The 23395-nt window shown below is 37.5% G+C and overlaps 1 protein-coding gene across 1 annotated transcript in view; it reads right to left on the minus strand.

Moving 5' to 3' along the window:
* EYA4 (EYA transcriptional coactivator and phosphatase 4) overlaps nucleotides 1-23395 on the minus strand; it is a 53369-nt gene that overhangs the window by 28044 nt on the left and 1930 nt on the right. Inside the window, exons 3-6 of the mRNA XM_068550764.1 lie at nucleotides 23164-23243; nucleotides 19275-19458; nucleotides 10613-10746; nucleotides 9074-9157 (exon numbers count right to left, since the gene is read on the minus strand). Coding sequence (XP_068406865.1) covers nucleotides 9074-9157; nucleotides 10613-10746; nucleotides 19275-19458; nucleotides 23164-23243 — 482 coding nt within the window. The remainder of the gene's footprint in view (nucleotides 1-9073; nucleotides 9158-10612; nucleotides 10747-19274; nucleotides 19459-23163; nucleotides 23244-23395) is intronic.

Here is a 23395-nt window from a genome sequence, read left to right on the forward strand (position 1 = left end):
AAATGCCATCATTGGTATAGAAAAAACCCTGAAAGCCATCAAGCCGGAAACAATAAATTCCTGCTGGAGCAACTTGTGTCCAGATGTTGTGCATGACGTCACAGGATTTACGACAGAGCCAATCAAGAAAATCATGAAAGAGATGGTGGATACGGCAAAGAAAGGTGGGGGTGAAGGGTTTCAAGATATGGATCTTGGAGAAATTCAAGAGCTAACAGACACCACACCAGAAAAATTAACAGGGGACAACTTGATGGAGATGAGTGCTTCTGAACCAGTGCCAGACGACGAGGAAGAAGACGTAGAAGAAGCAGCGCCAGGAAACAAACTGACATTAGGCAGTCTGGCAGAAGGTTCCGATTATTCAAAACTGCTTTTGATTTCTTTTAAGACATGGACCCTTCTATGATATGGGGGCTGAAACTAAAGCAAACGGTGGAAAGATTGGTGCCATATAGAAACATTTTTAGGAAAACGAAAAAGCAAAAAAAGTCAGACAGAAATTGCGATGTATTTCCATAACATTACACTGAGTGTGCCTGCCTCTCCTGCCTCCCCTTCCACCTCCTCCATCTCTTCCACCTCGGCCGCCTGCTGAGACAGCAAGACCAACCCTTCCTCTTCCCCCTCCTCCTCAGCCTACTCATTGTGAAGAGGCCGAGGATGAAGAATTTTATGACGATCCACTTCCACTAAATGAAGAGTAATCATCATGACAGACAGTTAATGAACTTATCGGTTGTGTGTGCGTGTTGAATGTCTTCGTGTGAAAATCTAGTAACTGTACGGCAAGAACTGTAGGACACGTTTTTGTCCCATAATCATCATGGCCTAAGTATTCGTCTTGTAGAACATTGTGTGCAAAGACTTGTATTGAAGTGAACAGCTTATCCTTACATGTGCATAAGGTGAGCGATATATCATATAAAATTAATAATGTGTTAGTTTTCTTACTGTTTTATACCTTTGCTTTCAAAGAATTACATTACTGTACAGTATGCCCCTCTCTAGTAACTGGAGAAACTGCATATCAGCCTATCATCACAGGTAAGTGTTTTTGGTTTTTTTTTTTAAATGTAACTGTGTCTCCAATACTGTATTAAGAATATGACTGTAATACTGTGTGCCATAAAAATTTTACAATGATTCATTCATTAGTGTATAGGTTAGGCTACTGTGAAGCAACCATATTGATTACACTTAGGCTACCATAAAGCAATCACATTGCTGCTTTGTTATCAGTGCATAAATCGTTATGTCTGTAAATAAATATGAATTTCTTTTTCACATTATCTTTTCATTTTTGATGTCTAGTGTTAGTAATGCATATCACATCTACAGTGTTTTATATCATGTAAGACAATACTGACATAGGTACTGACAGACAATTCACCTTATAAACAGATGACAAACTTATGGTATTGATAAATACAGTACAGTACTGTAAATGTACTTCCTCTTACTTATGACTTTCATAATAACATTTTCTTTTCTCTAGCTTACTTTATTGTAAGAATACGGTATATAATACATCAACATGCAAAATTCGTGGTAACCATTTATGTTATCAGTAAGGCTTCCAGTCAACAGCAGCCTATTGGCAGTTAAGTTTTTAAGGCGTCAAAAGTTACTCAGATTTTTGACTTCATGGCGGGTCGGCACCCCTGACCCCCCGCATTGTTCAAGGGTCAACTATACTATGTTTACATGCATATGCATGTGTGCCCTTAAGCACATATACTATGAGCAACCATGAAAAACACTAAAAGTTTTTTCACTTTATTTTTCTTTTCCATTATGGTTTATTACAGGGTATTGAATATAGATCCCTGTGCTATACAGTAGGATCTTGTTGTTTATCCATACTATATATAATAGTTTGCCCAAACTCCCAATCCATCCTTCCCCGCCCCCCCTCCCCCTTGGCAACCACAAGTCTGTTCTCTATCACTAAAGTTTTTGAGACTTGTAAATTCTGCATTCATTCATTTTATATGTGCCATGATCACTCTCTAGTCACCCTCCTCTCCTCTACAACATTGAGCTGAGTATCTCACATTATGAGATGAAACAACACATACATTTTTTGATAAAACACCCAGTTTCCCCCAGATTCAGTTTCTCAACATTCAGATTTCCTTGGAACCAAATAAAACAGGTTACACTCATTGAATGTTTGCTCTGTGGTAGGTAATGTGCTGAGTTTTAATGCACTGACTCATTTAACCCTTTTAATCAAATTATGAAGTTATTATTCTCCCCACTTTATATAAAAGGTAACTGAGGCTCACAAAGACTAAATAAACTACCCAAGGTCACATGCATAGTAGGAAGTGGAGATAGAATTTAAGCTCAGGTCCCTTCTCCCTCCAAATTCAGAATGCTCTAACCATTATGCCCAGAGGGGTGGTCACCTGCATGCTGCCATCAGAGTGGCCTCCAATCCATGGTTCCAACACCTGATTCATTCTAACCACATTCTAGCCAATCATGTTGCTTTTCCTTAGGTGACATACACATAAATCAGTACTTATCTTCACGACAATCTCATCATTTAAAATATGGCTTGTGCTGTTTCAGAAGCCTTTCCACATAAGTGTGTGTAGATTGTTTAATATAAAAGTAACCAGTGGATTTATCCTGATGAACATATCATTTCTCCAGTGCTCCTCTTATATAAGATGTTGTCTAAAATGAGCAAGTAGTTTTGGGAGCTTGGATTTCAGTTTCGCAATATAACTGCTCACTTTTCCTTCAGTCTCTTCCCTGACTTGGGCTATTTCCTTTGCATCCTTCCTGTGGAATGACTTTTAGAGAATCATGGCCTCATAGCACATGACACATTAATGCTTCAAAATAAATCAAATCCCTAAAGCACAATTTATTTAGCTTCTTTCACTCCTCCCTCTAACAAAGAGGAATTACTGCAACTTATCAGGTAAAATACTATATACAATTAATCAGGGAATAGAGATAATCTTCATAAACTCTAACAGATGATGGATAATTCCTGGTCTGCGTCCTGCCAAATTTACAAACTCCTACTTTAGAGTTGTGCAGTGCTGAAAAGTGTACATGCCAGCTGGTGCTCAGCTGCAAAGCCCATCATCAGCTCCACAGGCAGCAGAACTCAAATACCGACATCCCTCATTTGCCATCACGGTAAATATCCAGGAATAGTTCTGCTTGGGAAAAGAGCATGTTGTGTTGACAACTGAACAGGGTCCAAAAGTGATCACATATTAGGGAGATCCTTGGAAAATTCATAATATTATTTATTTATAAACTGAAGCAGGATTTTTCTAAAGTTTTTTTTTTTTAATTAAAACACAAAATTTAGTTACGCAGAGCAATTTATGAGTAAAAATGGCATTCCTAAATTATTATGTTCCATGAATTTTATTTTGATAGGTGGTGGGGAAAGACATGAGACCAAAAGAGTGTAGAGATCAAGAGCAGGTGGAAGAGATGTGGGTTCTGGCTGGCCAAACCACTTGCGAGCTGTGTGACATGGTACCAATCACATAGGGTTTTGGGGAAAGCAAAGGAGATAGTAATGCATTTAACAGGACACTCAGAAAAGTGCCAGGCACATAGCAAGAGCTCAAAAATGGTACTTATTTACTTATTTGTTTGCTTGTTTGTTTATTTTTACCGGGGTTGGAGGTGGGGAAGAGAGAGAAAAATAGGTAGATAGGTAGGTAGGTGTGGTCATGGCAGGACATGATTTTACACCGCTGGCGCTTAGATTTCCAGCTCTCAGCTCACTATATTTCAGGCCACTGCAGTACCACTTTGCGCAAACATCGACCTTCTGCATGTGTGGAAATTTCTGCCCTTGTCATTTCCCCTTTTGGGGGAAATAGTGCATTAAATTTCTCCGCCACAGGACATGGATGATAGTTTTCAGAGCTAAGTGCTACTTTTATACATTTTTTTTTACTTTATATCATTTAATCCATCCAGTAACTCCAGGAAGGAAATGGATTATAACGATGTTTAGATGTGAAAACAGGCTCAGAGGTTACATGAGTAGCTTAAGGTACATCTAGGCACAGGACTTCCTCCTAACCTCTAGTTTGGTGCTCCTTCAGCTGGATTACTGCCCTACAGAACGTGTTCTGAGCAACCCTGAGGACTCAGGAAACCCTTTTGGGGTGACTGAGAACAACGGGGGAAGGGATTGACTACGTGAGGGAAATGGGATGTCTCCAGTCCCCCAACTTCTACATCTCACCTAGAGCAGATCTGCCCTTATATGTTTTATATAAAGATACTCAGCGTGATATACTGCGAACACAAAAGATTCTCTGGTTAAAAGAATGGAAAAATCACTATGTCATACAAAACTTTTACACTCTGAAAGTGCACACTGTGGAAACAAGACTGATCCGAGAAATTAAAAGGACTGAAGACATTAACAATTTCAAGATTAGATAACCTTTACGTAGTACAGGGGTCTTTTTTTTTCCTCAGCAGAAATAATGGCCCTGGTCACTTCGCTATTGGCAAACTCCTTCTGAATTGTCAACTGATCACCAGAAAGACCTCATTTCAGTCGGTCCTCAAGGTCATTACTTAGGCACTCAGGAATGGAGGAATTAAACATGGTTACAAAGGATTCTTAACTGTAAAACATCTCAGGACCTTTAAGGTGATAACATATACTGAATGGCCACAAAATTCAAGTATTCCTCAAATTTATTTGGCCATGGGTTTTTTTTTTTCCACAAAGGCTATCAATTAACATATTTTGGAACTCGTTTTCCCAAGAAAAATGTTGGGGAAATGCTCATTTCTAGCGGTTCCCAAAGCATGGTCCATCAGCTTTATTGAAAATTTATTCCAAAGGTGAAATCTCAGGCCCTACCTCAGACCTACAGAATCAGAAACTCTGGGTTTTACAGTCCCTGAGGGTCAGGGACTCACATTCAAGTTCAAGAAGCCTTTCTCCAGTCAGCGGTCTCCTAAATGGTCTTCTTCCTCTAAACTCCTTTCTCCACACAGCAGCCGATCTTAAACCACCAGGTCCCAATTCAACCTAAACCCTACAACAGCTTCCACTGCACCTAGAATAAATTCCAAATGCCTTACGGCAGACACTGGACCTGATGCGGCCCCCTGCCTGCCTCTCTGTTTTTACCTTGTGTTACTCTCCTTTGTTTACAACCTTCCAGACACACTGCTCCTTTATATTCCCAGAACACTGGAAGATTGCTCCTGCCCAGAGCCCTTCTATGTCCTCTGCCTGGAACAGTCCCCTCCACACTCCTCTCCCCGCTAATCTGCACGGCTAGCTCCTTCCTGTAATTCAGGTCTCAGCATCAATGTCACCTCCCCAGTCACCCGCTCAGTCACTCTCCGTCTGACCTAGTTTTATTGTCTTCAGAGCAGTTAACATAATCTGAAGTTACTTTGCTTGCTTGTAAGCTCCATGAGAGCAGGAAGCATGTGTACCTGTGCTAAGTGCATATTTGTTGGATGAACTCAGTGGTCCTTGGAGCTCTAGTTTATTTATGATGTGTGGTGAAGCTGCAACTACCCAATGCCCTCTCTGTCCCCTTCAAATGACCCCTGAGCTACATGTGGTCCCCAGCTTCACAAGATGGGCCTCATATAACAACATCCTTTATTTAGCCACTTCTTAACATGCCAAAATATTAACGTCTTACTAGCTAAAAGGCAACACCAATTTCCTTATTGACATTAAGAAAAAAGTCAGTGATCAAATTACTTTAAAAAATAAATAATAATTCAATAAACAAGGTCATCTAAATTGTTTTTCATGCAACTCAATAAAGGAGTTTTCATTTTGATTAGAAAAAAATAGAGCTTAAAAACATTTTCCCTTTAATTTCTTTTAATTTCATGGAGGAAACCATTATTCAACATGGTCAACTCCAGCAGGCCCCCTTCCGGTAGCAGAGAATAGTATTAAGGACAAAGCTTTGTTATGAGAATGACCTGGTTTCCAATACTCGTACCAGCATTTATCATTTTGCGACCTTGGTCAAGTTTCTTAAACTCCAATAACCCAGGTTTCCTCATCCACAGAACTTGGATCACAATACGTTACAGTAGAGTAATTGTAAGAGTTAAGTTGGATAACATTTGTGAAAGTGATTAATCACAGTTACAATCTTTTTGAGCGTTAGTTCACACCAAGTGTTCTGCTAAGCCATTAAACATGGTATTCTCTTTACTTCTCCTTCACTATAGATAGTATTATTCCCATGTTACAGAAATGGAGACGGAAGAATTAAGTAATTTGCCCAAGGTCAGAAAACTGTAAGCATCAGCACTGGGTTTTCAAAGTTAGGTTTCTCTGACTCGAAGGCTCTTGTCCCTCTCCCCCATCCCTACTGCTTGTGAAATGCCAAACACAGGTGCTACCACATGATAGGGGTTCTAGAAATGTAGGCTTATCTTCCCCACACCCTGCCAGCAATGCCTCTGATCTTATTCCGATTCTGCACCACCATGAGGTACTGGTATCTGTCTACCACACTCTATTTCACTGAACATTTCTTAAGTTTTCCCTTTTGATGGAAAACTATCCCAATTGTCTGCAAGAAGATAATTAGAATCATTCCAACTTAAAGGAGAACTCACACAACTGCCTTCACAGTACCTCACTAATTGTCCTTATTCCTTTCAGGAAATGTCACATGTATATTGTGTTCATGGTAGCTTAATTGTCTACGCCATGTGATGTTCTATAAGCAGAAATGACATGGGCTTTGAGGTCAAACAGTCCAGGGCCCCAAGAGTCATCTCTACCATTGACTAGCTGTGTGACTTTGCACACATCTTATTCCCTCTCTGAGCATGTTTCCTTACGTACAGACTGGGGAGAAGAACCCACCCCTTAAAATTGTTGTGACGCTTAAGGCTGGCACATCGTGGGCATTAAATAAACATTAGTTTCCTTCCTCCCCTCACTTTTCCCGCCATTTCTGCAAGCTCTGCTGTTTTAAGCCTCTGTAGGCATAGAGAATGTCTCTCTTTTCTACGTGAACAAAGCTTTTCGACAATACTTTAAAATAACGGAACTTGTTTGTGAAATGAATGCTGCATGACCAGGTGGCCATCCCGGGAGGTGATGGGTTATTTCAGTGATGCACCACCGCTGAGGGAAGTAGGAGAACTTTGCTTTTGGAATTGCCCTTAGAGCCAGTTTATCAGTCACTCAAGAAAAGCAGCTTCATTATTTGATGTTGTTTTTTTAATGGTTTACCACCCCTCTGCTTCTTTATCGGTACCCCTTCATATCCCAAATAGAAGGTCATGCTCAGTTCTGGGACGGTAGAAACTTTAAGGTATTTTTGACGAAAAGGGGGAAAAAAAAAAATATATATATATATATATATAGTGACATTTTGACCATGCTCTTTATTTATCGCCTTGGGTTCAAATCATCCTTTTCCTTCTAAAGATCACAATTACCACAAAAGGATGAAGATTTGAAGTCAGGAAATATTTTAAAAATCTAAAGGCAATTCCGAAAGATGAGTCCCACCACTGATTTGGCATAATGGAAGCCACACGGATATTTAGGTATAACCTCCAATGGTGACTATTTTGATGGGAACTTTATTTGGATATGTGTGTTCAAGTTAGATTGTTTATTTTAAACATTTGTCTAATATGAAAATTTGCACAAAAATACTGTAATCAGTTCAATAGGATTACTGTGCATTCCACATAAGCCAAAATTATTTCAGAAGAAAATGCTTTAGATTACTATCTGGAAACTTTTTAGACTGTATGCTTTATCAGTAATAGAATTTTGAGTGTGTACCACAAATCTATGTATAGTTAATTTATCTATAAATTACATACATATTCTTTAAGTTATAATCATTTACATGTATTGAAACAGATAAGAATAGAAATTTCAGGGTATAAATGTGTTATTTTCTCTCCTTATCTCAGTGAAGCACCTTGTGTATATCTGGCACATATGCATACATCCTGCTTTGGAGATCACTGTTTTAGATGATGATGATTGTGATAAAGGAGCTAAGACCCCTTTTTCTACATGGTCACTAAATAAAATTGTTACTTTTCACATGTTTAGCAACTTTCATTACTTATACTAAAAATCAAATGCAATGCAGATTCACCAAGAGTGCAATTTAGGAGGAAATGCTTGAGTGCAATTAATTCATCACAACTAGTCTAGAAGATGTTAAAAACTGCATGTTGAGCTGACGTGAGACCCTATGAAATAATGTGACACTATAAAGATGAAGGGAGACACTTCTGGAAGTGTCATATGAAAAGGAACCAAAGTTAGATACAACTTTGAATACAGTAATTGAAGGCAGGCCAACATGTTGTGAATTGACTCTGGTTAGACTGTGAGTCCTACAGAATCAAAGACTCAACTGGCCTCTACAACTGTGTTTCTAGCCGAAAAACCTGTTGCAGGTGCATCACTCTTTGAAACAGACTCACACACGTGTATAACAACACTGTTACAAGAAGCAAGCTGACTATGAAAATAATGGCAAGAGACAAAGGAAAGTAATGAGAACATCTGCCTCTGGATTTGTATGTGTGACGGGGTATTATTCCCAGTCTCTATAATATGCTTCCTCAAAGTTACCAAAAAATACTTATATTCATAAATGCAAAGGATCTGTCAGACAAAAGATTACTTCCTTATTTCAAATGGCAGTCTATAGCAACATTTGGTGCAACAAATTAATTCAAACAATTTCTTAAAGTTCCCTTATTAGACAATAATATATGTATTATAATGTTTAAAGTCCATTTCAATTTACAAAAACATTTTCTAAAATAATTACATGAGGGTAATAAGCTTGGTTTTTCATGTAGAAAATTCAAAGTTATTATGAAGAAAGGAAAAAGAATATGATTTCTAATTAAGTTCTGTAAAATTTGCCAGTTCACATTAAAGAACAGTGAGCCACTGGAAATAAATAATTAAGAGCAGACTTGACAGACTGCAATAAAAACACTACAAGGTATTTTTAAATGGCTTTTGATTTTATTTAAAATAAAATTCTAACAAGGTGTCTTGGGGTAAAATTTCTTGATTTCTTACCTTGCCATACTTCTGGGCATAAGATCCCGTGAGCAGTGAGTGGAAAACAATGATGGTTTCATCCAAGTCCCAGACAAACACACGCTGGAGAAAAAAGATAAATATTGAAGAATTATCAAGTTCTAAGGAAAAAGAAATCTCTTTACAAGTAGAAGACCTCTCGCTTTATTGTTGGACATAATCTTGATACCATTATATGGAAATCTATGCTACTCCATTAATTTTTCCTCCAAATTTGTCAAATCTAACCCCTGTAAAACCTGAGGAGCAAGAGTGACAAAAATAATAAGGCTTAAAAATGCGATGTCCTAATGTGAATGAATTCATTCAAATATGTACTTGCAGTTAATACCCAAAAGACATGTTTGGGCTTTATGATAGAAGTGTGCTCTTATAAAATTTTATGTCTCATGAATTCATGAAGTTTTGTAATTCATGCAAAGAATTATATTTTAAAAAATATTTAAAAGAATCAATGAACAATCCCTAAATAGAAATTGTAATGTATGGACCCTTGGGTCAGATTAAGTCATAAGATGGGTCATTTGGCCTGAACAGTGTTTTGAACGATTTCAAATTATTGATTAAAATTTCCAGATTAGAAGATTTCACACCAAGTTCAGGGTTCTGACTGCAGTAGACAAACTTCCAGTTTGTGGCAATGGTGGCTGGCAGTCCATGTGGCAGTGAGGCAGGGGCCCCTTTAGACTGGGCCAGTGCTCCCCACTCTTCCCAGTCTGCTGGCCCCCTAGCCCAGTTCACTCATTCATATCACCTGCTGGGTTCTTGAAGGCATTTGAATCTGCTACTGTTGTTCACATCAAGGAAATGATCTCTTATGAAGAGGTACAAGGGCTATTACTTGACTTTACTAAATCTGGAGATTTAACTTTTTTTCACAATTAAAATATGCAGCTGTGTAAGAAGTAACACATTATGGTTAAGAATGGTTTCTTCTGATATTTCATAATAAAAACAACCTGCTTAGTATGGATATACCTCAAAAGATCTGTCCCAACTGGAAACAATGACACACAGAAATTTTTACAGGTATAAAAATGTTAACGTATGTATCAAATGACTGGAATTTTTCTGATTTTCTGATGACAACTTTTTTTCTCCATACAGATTAATTTTACCTTTTAAAATTTATTGATCCATGTAAATATCTATCATGACCCTAGTACTCCCAGAGAGAGTGCTTCTCAGATAAATATTTCACAAACAATGGCTTTATTTTTCCAATTTCTGCCTGTGCCTTCTGTTTGTGTCTTTTGGATCAAAAGATGCAACTATCTCAGGCCGAGAATTCATAAAGCCTTACGATTTTTAAGTTGCTATTGTTTTTAGTTTTGCCATTATAATGGATGAAATCTCCAATTTCAGAGCTGTGAAATGCCTACTTCATAGTAGGTCCACTCATTTCATGATATATCTTTTTCTTTTAAGTCTGAAACTTTACAGAACTGTACGGTATAGAATATATCATTCAATAAAATGAAACATCACATTACACCCTTTAAGGAGAAGTCAGCATACCTCCAGGTCACTGTCGGGAGGCGGGGAGGGATTACTTTTCCGGCCTCTTCCTCGGGACTTTGACCCAGAACTCCTGCACGTTCTCTCATCAAGATCTTTGATGGGTGTGGAGGGGCTCTGCACGGTATCAAACTCTCCTGTAAATAACATGAATTGGGTCAAGGATAGCACTTCATTTTTAGATCAGGTATGAGTCTTCATGATTAATGATTTTAACAAATTCTACAACAGAAAATTCCTTATGACAAAAAATATTTATAATCACAAATACACAAAATTCTAATTCAGTCAAAAGTTCTGCAGGTCACACACGTTTCTCCTAGTTTCGATCTATGTGATCTATTAAACCTGAAGACCGGGCTTCCCTGGTGGCGCAGTGGTTGAGAATCTGCCTGCCAATGCAGGGGACATGGGTTCGAGCCCTGGTCTGGGAGGATCCCACATGCCGCGGAGCGACTGGGCCCGTGAGCCACAACTACTGAGCCTGCGCGTCTGCAGCCCGTGCTCCGCAACAAGAGAGGTCTCGATAGTGAGAGGCCCGCGCGCCGCGATGAAGAGTGGCCCCCGCTTGCTGCAACTAGAGAAAGCCCTCGCACAGAAACAAAGACCCAACACAGCCATAAATAAATAAATTAATTAATTTAAAAAAAACCAAAAAAACCTGAAGACCTTTTGTACTCTAGATGCCCTCAACTTCCTATCTCTATCCCCACCTATGTATTTATCTAAATTTAGATCTGTTCTCACCTCCTTATGTCTGAGGATGAGATCCCATCCCTCCCCCTGCAAACATGACTTCCGCGCCTCACCTATTAGAGAATCATGCTCGACTACTCAAACTCTCTCTTACCTTCCCTTCAACCTCTCCCGTTTCTGGGGGCGGGGGGCACACAGACAAGTTGAAAAGTCCTTCCCTTTGACCTTGCATTTCTATCTAGAAGCTATCTGCTTGCTATCTTTTCTTTTTAAAGGACCCGTCTTAAAAGAACAGCGCGTACCAGTGCTGTCCAACAGAAATACAAAGTGAGCCACGAATGTAACCACGCATATAATTTTAAATGTCTAGAAGCTGCATTAAAAAAGGTAAAAAGAAACATGTAAAATTAATTTCATTCCTATATGCTAATTGCTCTAATATATCCAAAACGTTATCATTTCAGCATATAATAAGTATAAAAATGACATGTTTTACATAATCTCGTTTTCATGCTAAGTCTTCGAAATCCTGTGTGTATATGACACTTAGAGCTGACTTCAATCTGTACTAGCCACACGTGCCTATTACGCCCTTGTAATGGGGCTAGTACAGACTGAAGTCAGCGGCTACAGTACTGGACGGCACATTTGTCTCCACTTCCTGACATTTGATTTGTCATAATCTAGCTTCAGTTCACCAAAACTCTAAGAAAACTACTCTTTCCCAGAACCACCTGAATGGCAAATGCAATAATAGATAGACTCAGTCCTTACCTTCCTGGATCTCTATGCCGTGTATGATCCTCTTCAACATCACCTCCTCAGAACCATTAGCAGCTGATACCCTGCTTGTTTTAGAATCTTTCTCATGAGTCCTTCTCTGTCTAGGAGACATGGACTCCTTTTCCTCCTCCCATTCCTTACATTCTGGTACTTAGTACTCCCATCCTTTGATCATTTTCCCCACTCCACACCATATGGGCAATCTAACCCCCTCATAGGTCAGTCACTTTCTACGTGATGACCCGTACATCATACCAAGTCAAATCTTAAATTTCAGACTTTATGTTTAATTGGGTTCTGCATGTCCCACAAATACCCAAAAGTCTGACACGTCTAAAGCTAGTGATGCAGCATCTTCTGAGGTGGAGAGTACAGAGCAGTGGCAAGTCTGTGGGAGAGGGTGTTAAGATAAACCAACCGAGGCGACAGCGAGGTGCAGTAAAACGTCACGAGTAACAAGAGTTGGACTTACTATATGACTTCAAGCATTTTACTCAATCTCTCTGAATCTCAGTTTCTTTGTATACTAAAGCCTGGGTAATAGCAGCTATCTTTTTTTATTACTGAGATAAATCTGACTTATGTTTAATTTAAATCATATGCATAGTGTTAAAATGTCTAGGAGAGTCCAATGAGTTACACAATTTTTAAAAGATGTTATGACTCTCACGCTTTATCATAAAAATTAAAGTAAAATAATTATGAGGACAGCCAAGCAGTTATTAATCTAAATAAACACATCTGAACAAACTAGATCACACTTAGGTAACCTTTTTTCTGAGATGTTTTAGGTACACAGTGTTTACATAGCTAACCTCTAATAATTTCTAATGGTCAAATGTTTTCTTTGGGAAACATTTGTGCATGTCAGGACAGCATCAAAAAAAATGTCTGTGCTCCAAATATTATTTGCTCTTAAAACATTGCTAGCACAGTTCATTGCATGGGTTTCTGCTATCAAATGCATGAGAGAAGAAAGCATAATAAAAGGATCTTTAGTTACAATGCTGAATATAGCACTGTGCCATAGTAAATCATGTTTCAGCTTACTGGTATAGGCATTAGATGGGGATTTGGGTATTTAAACACACATCTACTTTTTAAAAATATCACACAAAATGTTTTCTATTTTCAATTATTTTTATAAGACAGAATTTTTCTAAGGTTACTATGTCCTGCAAATCAAATGTTCTTTTTCAAATAAAATATTGATTCAAATTAACACACATTTATTAAGCTTATAAAATTTTTTTGGTTGACATTCCATAAGACCTATCTTTCTATCCATTATAGATCAATTTTCAGGAGTTAACTCTCATCAGGCAGCTTTGTTCTTGCCACAGTGCAAGAGGTGAAAAGACAAAATCTTGCAAAATCCCAAAGTTACTGTGCTCAGTTATGGGTGGTTGACTGTTGATTGGATCCATAAAGACGGGGTTTGGCAGGAACAACTCAGATACTCGAATGAACTGGAAGTCAGCAGCTATCACAACAAGGGAGTGAAAACAGTAGAAGGAGGAAGGGAAAAGACTGGTCATAGGAAGTGTCTGGGTCTCAATAAGCTTATTGGAATATGTGTTTGGCTAGAGTCACTGCTCATTATGTCTGAGATTCACTCACATTGTAGCCTGGAGCAGTTGTTTGTTTTTTCCTTAATGTGGCTGGAACTTCATGACATATGTATACTATGCTCTATACATTCTGTTGATGAACATTTGGGTTATTTGTAGTTTTAGGCAACTATGAATAAAGCTGTTGCAAACATTCTTGTTTATATCTGTGTACATAAGCTCCCCTTCCTAGCATATCCCTATATGTATATACTAAGCATATGCTTATATGTATACACCTGGCAGAGGGACTGCTGGGTCAAATGGAAGGCAGATGTTTACCTTCAGTAGACACTGAGCACTTTTTTCCAAAGTTGTTGTATTAATTAACTCTCTTACTAGCAATGAGAGTTCTAGTTGCTCTACATCCTCGCCAATACTTGGTATTGCTAGTCTTTTTTATATTAGCGATTGTAGGGGTTCGTAGTATCTTATTGTAGTTTTAATTAGCATTTTCTTGATGAGTAATGATGTGGAATACTTTGTTTCTTACTCATTTGGTATCTACTTTTTATGAAGTAACTGTTTAAATCTGACTAATTAAAAAAAATGGTTATCTTTTTCTTATTGATTTGTCAGAGCTCTTCACTGTGAAATGTTCTTTACACACACACACACACACACACACACACATATATATGACTTAAACTTCACTTCTACCCAGTGAATTTGGTCCTTTATTAGCCTCTTTTAATAACGGGAGGACTGGAGACATGTGGGACTCAATTAACTAACCAAGATGAAATAGCCTGTATGTGAAATGTTGATATGGTTCCGGAACTCCCGCTTTAACCACTAGGTAATACTTCCTCTCCCAAATAGCACCAGTCTGTTCAGGTTACAAAAAGGTCAAATGTATATCTGTTTCTACTAATCAAAAGAGTTACACAGACTTTACACAATTTCTGTGAGAGTGAGGGCCAAGGAATTCATCTGAAGAACATCAAAATAAAAGAGCAGGTCCTAAAGAGGGCATGTGCTGTATTTGGGCTCCTACAGCAACTACCCAGATGGAAATGAACTGACCCATATCTTTTGAAGGTTCTAGCCTTTCTTCTGATAAAGGGTAAAATCAGGAACTTGAGCTCAACTGGTCATTAAACATTTGTTGACATTTGTTTTTAAAAGGAGAAAGCTGTTAATTCCAGTGCCTCTGTCAATTTCACTCAGGTAATTGCACGAGGGTACAGTAATGCTGCAGGTAGGGAAAATGCAAATTGTCAGAGAAGTTAAATGTGGTCAGTCCTTTCCGTTTAAGTCCTCTTGTTGCCTTCAATGAACTGAATTAGTACTTTGCTTTCCTTCCTGTCCTCATGTGAAATGCCATGAAGCCTAGAAAGTCTACTGAGTTCTGCCTAAGAAACTGGCTTCTTTTCAAAGAGTGATCTTACCATATCCTTTACTTTTCTGCAACACTTGTAAAGTTTAATTAGCTAATGTATCTGAAATGTTTGCCAAGGTCTCAGACTACAGAATATTGTTACAAATTGCTAGTTATTTTTAATTTTAAAGATGTTTAAAATTTTAAAAAGGAGCTATAAAAATATCACTAAGCTTAATGTGCTATCAGTCATCAAACATTCTGAATGTGAATCAAAACTATAATATACCTAAGATAACCTTTATGTTAAGGGCAAAGAAAGATCTTTTCAAAGATAATGAACTAAAATATCTGTTCTTAATCAGCATGGTAATGTTTCTTTAAATACATTGTCAAATTACCTAATAAGGTAAAATAAATGACTGAATGCTATTTGTAATTTCCAAATAAAATCAGTCATTACCCATTGCCCTAGGCTTTTTCCTGGGCTAACACTATACATGACTGAATAATTATCTTTTAATCAGTACCGTAATGAATAACTGCACCTTCTAAGTTTTGGATATTTACATCCAACTTTATTTCATTAGATTTATCGCTAAATCAGAGCAACCAGCTGTCTCTTATAGAACATAAAGTATGTTTCCATTTTAAACACAGGAGAAGTCAACAGTGAATGATTTATGACAAACTGTGGATTTAACTGTTAGGTCTCTGCTTTAAGTCCAAACGCAGAGCCAGTCAGTGGAAAATACTCTCTGTACCTTTAAACAAAATACCTCAAATTTCATCAATAATAAAGAAAAATCCCATAGTTATGAACTTGTTTACTTTTTGGATGCATGCCAGATCTGCAAAGGCAAAATCAAACTTAAAACTACCTTGACTGAAGGTCTGAGGTCACAGAATTCCTTAAAGATGTAGACACGTGTATTGTTATGATTTTGGTTGAGAGAATACTATGGGTACAAGTAGAAATAATTTCTTCTTTCAATTCAATGGAAAGTCTCGTAAGATCTGACAATTATGTCAAACTATATTCGTTGGTATTAGCAACCAGTGGAAAGCTGAAGAAATTGCAGCATTCTGATACTGAATACGAGAATGTCACATATGAATGTGTTACATTCAAAGTCACATACTCAGAATATCTACATGTCATGTCTGCATTTAGTATTATTTTTTTTTTTTTTTTTGGGCTGTGTTGGGTCTTCGTTTCTGTGCGAGGGCTCTCTTTAGCTGTGGCGAGCGGGGGCCACTCTTCATCGCGGTGCGCGGGCCTCTCACTGTCGCGGCCTCTCTTGTTGCGGAGCACAGGCTCCAGACGCGCAGGCTCAGCAGTTGTGGCTCACGGGCCCAGCTGCTCCGCGGCATGTGGGATCTTCCCAGACCAGGGCTCGAACCCGTGTCCCCTGCATTGGCAGGCAGAGTCTCAACCACTGCGCCACCAGGGAAGCCCTGCATTTAGTATTTTTAATGCAAATAAAATAGTTATTCTGAAAATTGATTATTCTTTAGCTAATAGAGAGTACCCATCTGTGTCTTTTCTGCATAGAAACTCTTGTGGTCATATTGAAATTAGATTAAAACCAATCTGCCACCCAAAGTTCTACCCAGCATAAACCATTTTTGGGTATTTGAATGGTTTTCATTCCTGGTAGCTCAATTCTAGTAAATTCCAAAACACTTTGCCAGTCCTATCACTCGGTCTCTGATATCTCGATGATCAAATATTTAGTCTGTGGTTTTGCTTCTGAACACAGTCATTCTACTTTGTTTTCCCCGTGCATTCACCAGTGAGAAACACCTTTCACAGTGTGACGAGGACATCAAATATCTCCCCACCTAAAGTGCTTCCACCACTTGTAAGCAAGGATTCTGAAATCACTCATTCTTTAAATTAAGATAAGAGTCTTAATGAAATGTAAGTGTTTACTCAAAGAGGATCAGGACAGAATTGGAACATGGGATTTAGGCTGGGCGGAAGTTAAGGCAAGCAGTGTGCCAAGGGTACAAAATTTAAGGGCCGTGAGAATGAACTCCCCCTTACATTCTGCACCCCAGGCAGCTCTTGCCTTCCCTTCATCCTGGCCCTACATAGGATATGGCTGCTAAGAGAGGGGGAGGTTAGGTGGAAAGCCTAAAAAGAGGGAATGAGGACTAGAGGTTCAAAGGGGCTATGTGTTTACAGGAGGGAGGGTCTAAAAAGAAGATAAGGGGAAAGAAACTGATAGTAGGGGCATCAAAGTCTAGCACACCTATTAACAATTTTCCCTTCGGTCCATAGTTAGATTAGAGCCAATATTTTGAGATTCTTTTTTTAAGTATTCTCTTCCATTATGGTTTATCACAGGATACTGAATATAGTTCCCTGTGCTATACAGTAGGACCTTGTTGTTTATTCACCCTATATATAACAGTGAACCAAAAAGAAAGAATATTGCCATTTCATGAATATAATTGCATTTTAGCTGTCGCTTAAAGTATGTTTCATTGTCACTTCTTCATGTTCAAATTAGTTTTCTCGTGAATATTCCCCACATTATCTAGCATTTTCCTTTTCTCAACATTCATACTATGTTAATTATTTGCTTGATCTTTGTCTTGCTTGTTAAATGGAAGCTAAATGAAGCTAAATGTATGCAGAGAGCATATTCTCTGCTGAAATACCAGCAGTGCCTGGTACCTAACAGGCACTCAATAAATAATTGTTTAATGGGCTTTTTGTCTTCTTGGAACCACTGGTCCAGTTAGAAAGAATTTACAGTATTGTGGCCATGTGTCCCTATTTTCTTGCCCTTCCAAAGCAGGACAAAAAAGAAGCAGAGATGAGTTTGGATCTTGCAAATAACTGGAAGTCACAAAAATATTCTTGAACATACTAAATGGTATTTACAAAAAGAAAAAAATTTCTTAACTTTGATTTTCTTATTGAGTTTTGATAGTTCTTTATATCTTCTGGATACAAGTGCTTTATCAGATATGTGTTTTGCAAGTATTTTTTCCCAATCTGTGGCGTGTCTTTCTATTCTTGTGATGGTGTCTTTTGAAGAGCAGAAGTTCTTTGTTTTATGAGGTCTAATTTAGCTTTTCTTTTCTTTTATGGATTGTGTTTTTAGCGTGATATCTATTAAATTTTTATGTAACCCAAGGCCACAAAGAGTTTCTCCATGTTTTCTTCTAGAGGTTTTAGTTTTAACATGTTTTGTATATGGTATGAGTTACAAGTCAAGATTCTGTTTTATGTTTTGTTTTGTTTTGCATATGGATGTCAGTGGTTCCAGCACCATTTTCTGAAAAACAATTCATTCTCTCTAATTGCCTTTGCACCTTTGTCAAAAACCAAACTTTTAGTATATGTTGTAGCATTGTATATGTTGTATATAATATATACAACATATACTAAATATATCCAGAAATATATATATTTCTGGACTCTTTATTCTATTCCATTGCTCTATGTATCTAACATTTTTGCCAATACCAAACATTCTTGATTACTATATTTTATAAATTTTGAAATCAGGCAATGTGAGTCCTCAAACTTTGTTCTTATTTTTCAAAATGATTTGGCTCTTCTAGTTCCTTTGTCTTTCCTTGTAATTTTAGAATCATCTTGATAATTTCTCTGAAAGGTCCTGCTGGAATTTTGATTGGGATTACAATGAATCTCTATTAAACTTGCTTTTAACTTTAAGTTCTTCAGCTGTGTTAAATATGTGTCAGCAAATACAATTCTAATAAGAATACAGACAAGCTTCTGGCAATGAAGACTACGATGGATTTTAAATATGTGTTGATCAGACAAAGATATTAAACTACCTACCAATGATCCTAAAAATCCTAGAAATGTGGGAAGTGTTCACTGGCTGGGGCTACTGATTACTCGTAAGGTGAAAAAGTTATACAGTTTCTCAAGCATAAAGGAAATATTATCAGTTTTACCCAAAGAAGATAATATTACAACTTTTCTATGTTGTCAAGATCTCCACGAAATAATTAGTCTGGTAAAAGATCCACTTACCTTTTATCTCCATATTCATATGTATTCTGTCATTTGATATTAAAATCTCCTAACTATCCCACACCTAAAAGAAAGGTTTCTGGAATGCCAGAAAAGCCTCATCTAAATCAGTGGTACTAGCACAGATTAAACATCAGCATAATTATCTGGAAGCTTTCAGCCTTGTTTTTAAAATGCCCATTTTCTCCATATTATTAGATACAGCAAAACATATAAAAAGTATTTCACCTGGATGAAGATCTGTACCTGGTTGGCTAGTCAGTCCTGTGAGAGATTCCTGCAACTGGTAGGTTGAGGTCGAGGAGGACGTGCCATCAGCTGTGTTATTTGATGTCATATATGCTCCATATGTTGATGCAGAGTAATACTGTGCATACTGGTTTTGGCCAAAGGCTGTGTAGGATGGATAATCCTGAAATAATAATTGACATGTGTGTGTGTTTGAAAGACAGATTACCCTCTAGTATACTCCAAAGAAAAGCAATCACAATGGCAATGGAAAGATTAGTATCTGGCTCCACTGGTTCTGGAGTCCACAGTTTTGAGGTGATCCTAATAAGCAGAGACCATTCTGTGGGCATCTTCTACACGCACATAGTAATGAAATACCTTGTGGGTTTTGCAAACCAGGTCCAGTACACAAATTTTAATCTGTTTAAAGGTTATATATGCATCACTTTCCCCCCAGAATTACATTCCCAAGGATGTACATCCTCAGGTCTTATGCACTTGAAGAGGAGAGAAGGAGATGTTCGTATTCACAGCATTCATTCTCATCTTCTAATATCACCAGCAAGGAGGAGGTGTGCCCCTCCCCCCGCTTCCATACAGACCTTGGGCTGCATTATTGTGATTTTTGTTCCCTTTTTAGGCTACCCTCGATAATTTTGTTTTCTTGGCAGGAGGTAAACAGTAGAGAAAAGAAAATCAATAAAAGATATTCTTACCCAGTTTCTCACAGCCTACATGCCACCTGAGGCCTTGGCCTAAAGTCTTTCGTGAGGTTTTCAAATATTTAGTTTGCATCATTTGTTAGAGAAAAAAGAAAGCCATTGGGTCAATTCCTTTCACCTGCTTTTTATTAAAAAAATTTTTAATAATCTTAAAATGATGTAAATAATCCTTCAAAATCCTTTTACATATTAAGATAAGGAATAAGTATTTGTGGCAATAATTGGTGTTTAATATATCTGACATGTTTTAGCCCAAATTGTTATCGGTGGTGACAAATCCTTGGTCAGGATGAAGAGTCCCTCATGCACGTTTCTAAGGGAAACAAAAATCCATGGTTGATGTGGTTTCCAAAAGAGGAAATTCTCTGCGTTCGTAAATATATGTATAAGCAAGTATACGTATCATCAGAAAGGGTTAAGCAGTATGGCAGAAAATGAAAATTCTATTTGTCTGTTAATTTCAGGATCTGATGTTCCCTACTATTACCTGAGAGTCAAAAAAAAAAAAAAAAAAAAAAAACAACCCAGAAAACTCTTGGCAGTATTTGGACAAAGTTCCTAGTAACGTACTTTTCTCAGAGTAAAACATGGATCACAAATATTAACACAGTGCTTACTTTGTGTCAGGCACTCCTCTAAGGCCTTTAGGAGATTTACTCATTGAATCCTCACAACCTCCTCTGCAGTATTATTACTATCTCTATTTTACACTGAAGTAAAGGGATAAAGGCACAGAATGTTTAAAGTTGATTTGCCCAAAGTCAGACAGCAAGTTTCAGGGCTCAGACTGGAAGCCAGAGAGCCTGACTCCAGCATCTATCTGTGTGGCAAGCTCTCCACTGGGCTGCCAGTGCCCGGAGAGGAAGATGAAGTTACTCACTGGAAAGGTCCAGTCTACCAGCTTCCAGTGATTATAGTGTCTTTTTGCACTCAAATATATCTCAAAGATTCCCCCTACTCTTCATTTCCACTCTTATCACCTTGTCCAAGCTACCTTCACTGCCTGTTGTAGCCAATGTACCAGTTTTCTAACTGTTCTCCTCATTTCCATTTTCGGCTTTTTCCAAAGTCTCTGAAGCCAGAGTAATATTTTTCAAAAAATAAATTACATGATGCTATTCTCCTGCTAAAAAATTCTTTAATAGCTTCCCTTTGGGCTTGGAATAGAATTGAAGTTCCTTATTACAAGCCACGGGGCCCTACACGAGCAGGCCGCAGCCTACCTCCATAAATGGATGTTTCCCCATCTGCCCCTCAGGTGTAAACTAACCTCCAGCCTTCTTTGAGTTCACTGACACCCCAAGATTTTCAGCCCTCAGGGATGTGATACATGCTGCTTTCTATGCCTGAAAACCCTTGCCCTCATTCTTCACCTAACTTTTGGAAGACTTGGCCTAAATGTCATTTCCATGGAGAAGCCTTCCACAAAATCCCCCTTACTCAAAATTAGCCTTCTCAGAACATTTTTAATAGGACCCTGTTCTCTCCCTTCATGCTTTCCAATTCTATATTTACTCAGGTGTTTACTGGCTTATTGTCTGCTTATCTCAGTAGACAGAAAGCTCCCTGAAGCAAGAAACAGGTTCCATTCACCTTGCTCCCACCTTCAGCTCCCCAGGATACAGACCAGTTCCTAATATCTAGTAGGTACTCAGTGAGTATTTGCTAAAAGAATAAATTAGTCTTCAGACCATAGTCCAAAATACAGATTACACATTATATTGGGGCCACTGAATTAAATATACTGCTCGTACTGGATGTATTTTATGATATAAAACTGTTTGTCAATAAATTTTCTTCTCCTTATTAATCAGTTTTTTAATCCTCCCAACAAAGAACAAAGCAGTCTTTCCCTTACGCTACCACTCTGCCTAGTGTATGTTTCTATTATTATATTCCAAATATTCCACTCCCTGTCCATATTATTTTCATGTCTGTGTCTTCAGGAGGATTGCATCCTTCCAGAGAGCAGGGAACACCGACTTCAAATCTCCAATGCACAGTCAAAAAATCTAATGGCTAACAGGTGCTCAATAAATGTTTGCTGTATTAATAAATACGAGCGAGTGAAATTAAGCTACCTGGATTATCAAAAATTCTCAATTTTTTATAATAAAATATGCATACTGACTTTGATGTTTACTGTTTTAAGAAACCATTTTTCAAACTAATGCCAAATTATACAGTTTAATCCTGTCAAAAATATTATTATTCCACTGTTTAATCATCAAATTTTCCTCTTTGCCTCTTGTTACCTTAATATAAATTGAAAGGAGAAGGCAATTAATATAATTCCTTCAGTAAATCCAAAGAGCAAACACTTATTCAGTAACTTATATTTTAGAATGTACAGAAGTCCAGCGATCATGTTAAATAGTGTATTGCTTACCCATGAAATCAGCTACCCTTCCACCTCTGCTACTCTGAACATGACTGAGAAGCAGGAAATAGGGACAAAACTTTCTGAATATATCACAAATTCATGTCGTTCCATGCTAACTCACTCATTCAGGCACAGCCACGCTTGCTCCACACATAATTGTAACACGATTCTAAAAACAATCGCAGGTTTCAAAACACACAAAAATATTAAGCAAACATCACTATGAGGACTAAGGAATTCTAGGAGCACGTATAGTGGGTGACAAAAGCAAAAAATTACAGCTGTCAGGAGAGTAGGAATTTAACAGTTATCAAAAAAAAAAAAATCATAGAACTAAAAAATAAAAGCCAGTAGTAATTTGAGAGATATTTTGTTTAGGAACAAATGATTTGGTTTTGGACCAAGAGTGTTTTATAGTCTACATCATAATCTGATTATTGATTATAGTTCAACTTATGAATTTTCATAATAACTGTTTTATCAAGAAAAAATAAAATTATGTTTAGTATAGCTTAAGATAATAGGAAAATATGCAATAGATTCTGTAATTTCCTGTCAAATGACTAAAACAATCATGGCTTAAATGTTTAAAGGGCAAAACTTTAGCAATCAGGAAAACTGAAACATCCAGAATTACACAAATCCAAAGAATTCCAGATAGCTAATTTTTACTACCCTGAAATGCCATCTTAATTTTAAATACATAAATCTTACTAACCTGATACTATTCTTCAAAAATCTGAAACATATATAAAAGCATAAACACAAAAAGCTACTATACCTGCTGTGAACCACTGAAGTTCGTTGAATTGGAAACTGAATTATTTGCATAGATAGTAGATGATGGTGCAAAGCTAGAACCTAGAGGTAAAGAACAAATTGCATTTTAAAAATATTTCTTGAAAAATATTAAAAATATTTCACTTTGCAGAATTCAATGAAATATATTTTAAATTTTGTTGTTGAGGCAGTGAGATTTAAAATTGAGAGATTTCTAAGGAAAATGTCCTTAG

This window comes from Eschrichtius robustus, chromosome 9 (genome assembly GCF_028021215.1).
Source record: "Eschrichtius robustus isolate mEscRob2 chromosome 9, mEscRob2.pri, whole genome shotgun sequence".
Taxonomy (NCBI): domain Eukaryota; kingdom Metazoa; phylum Chordata; class Mammalia; order Artiodactyla; family Eschrichtiidae; genus Eschrichtius; species Eschrichtius robustus.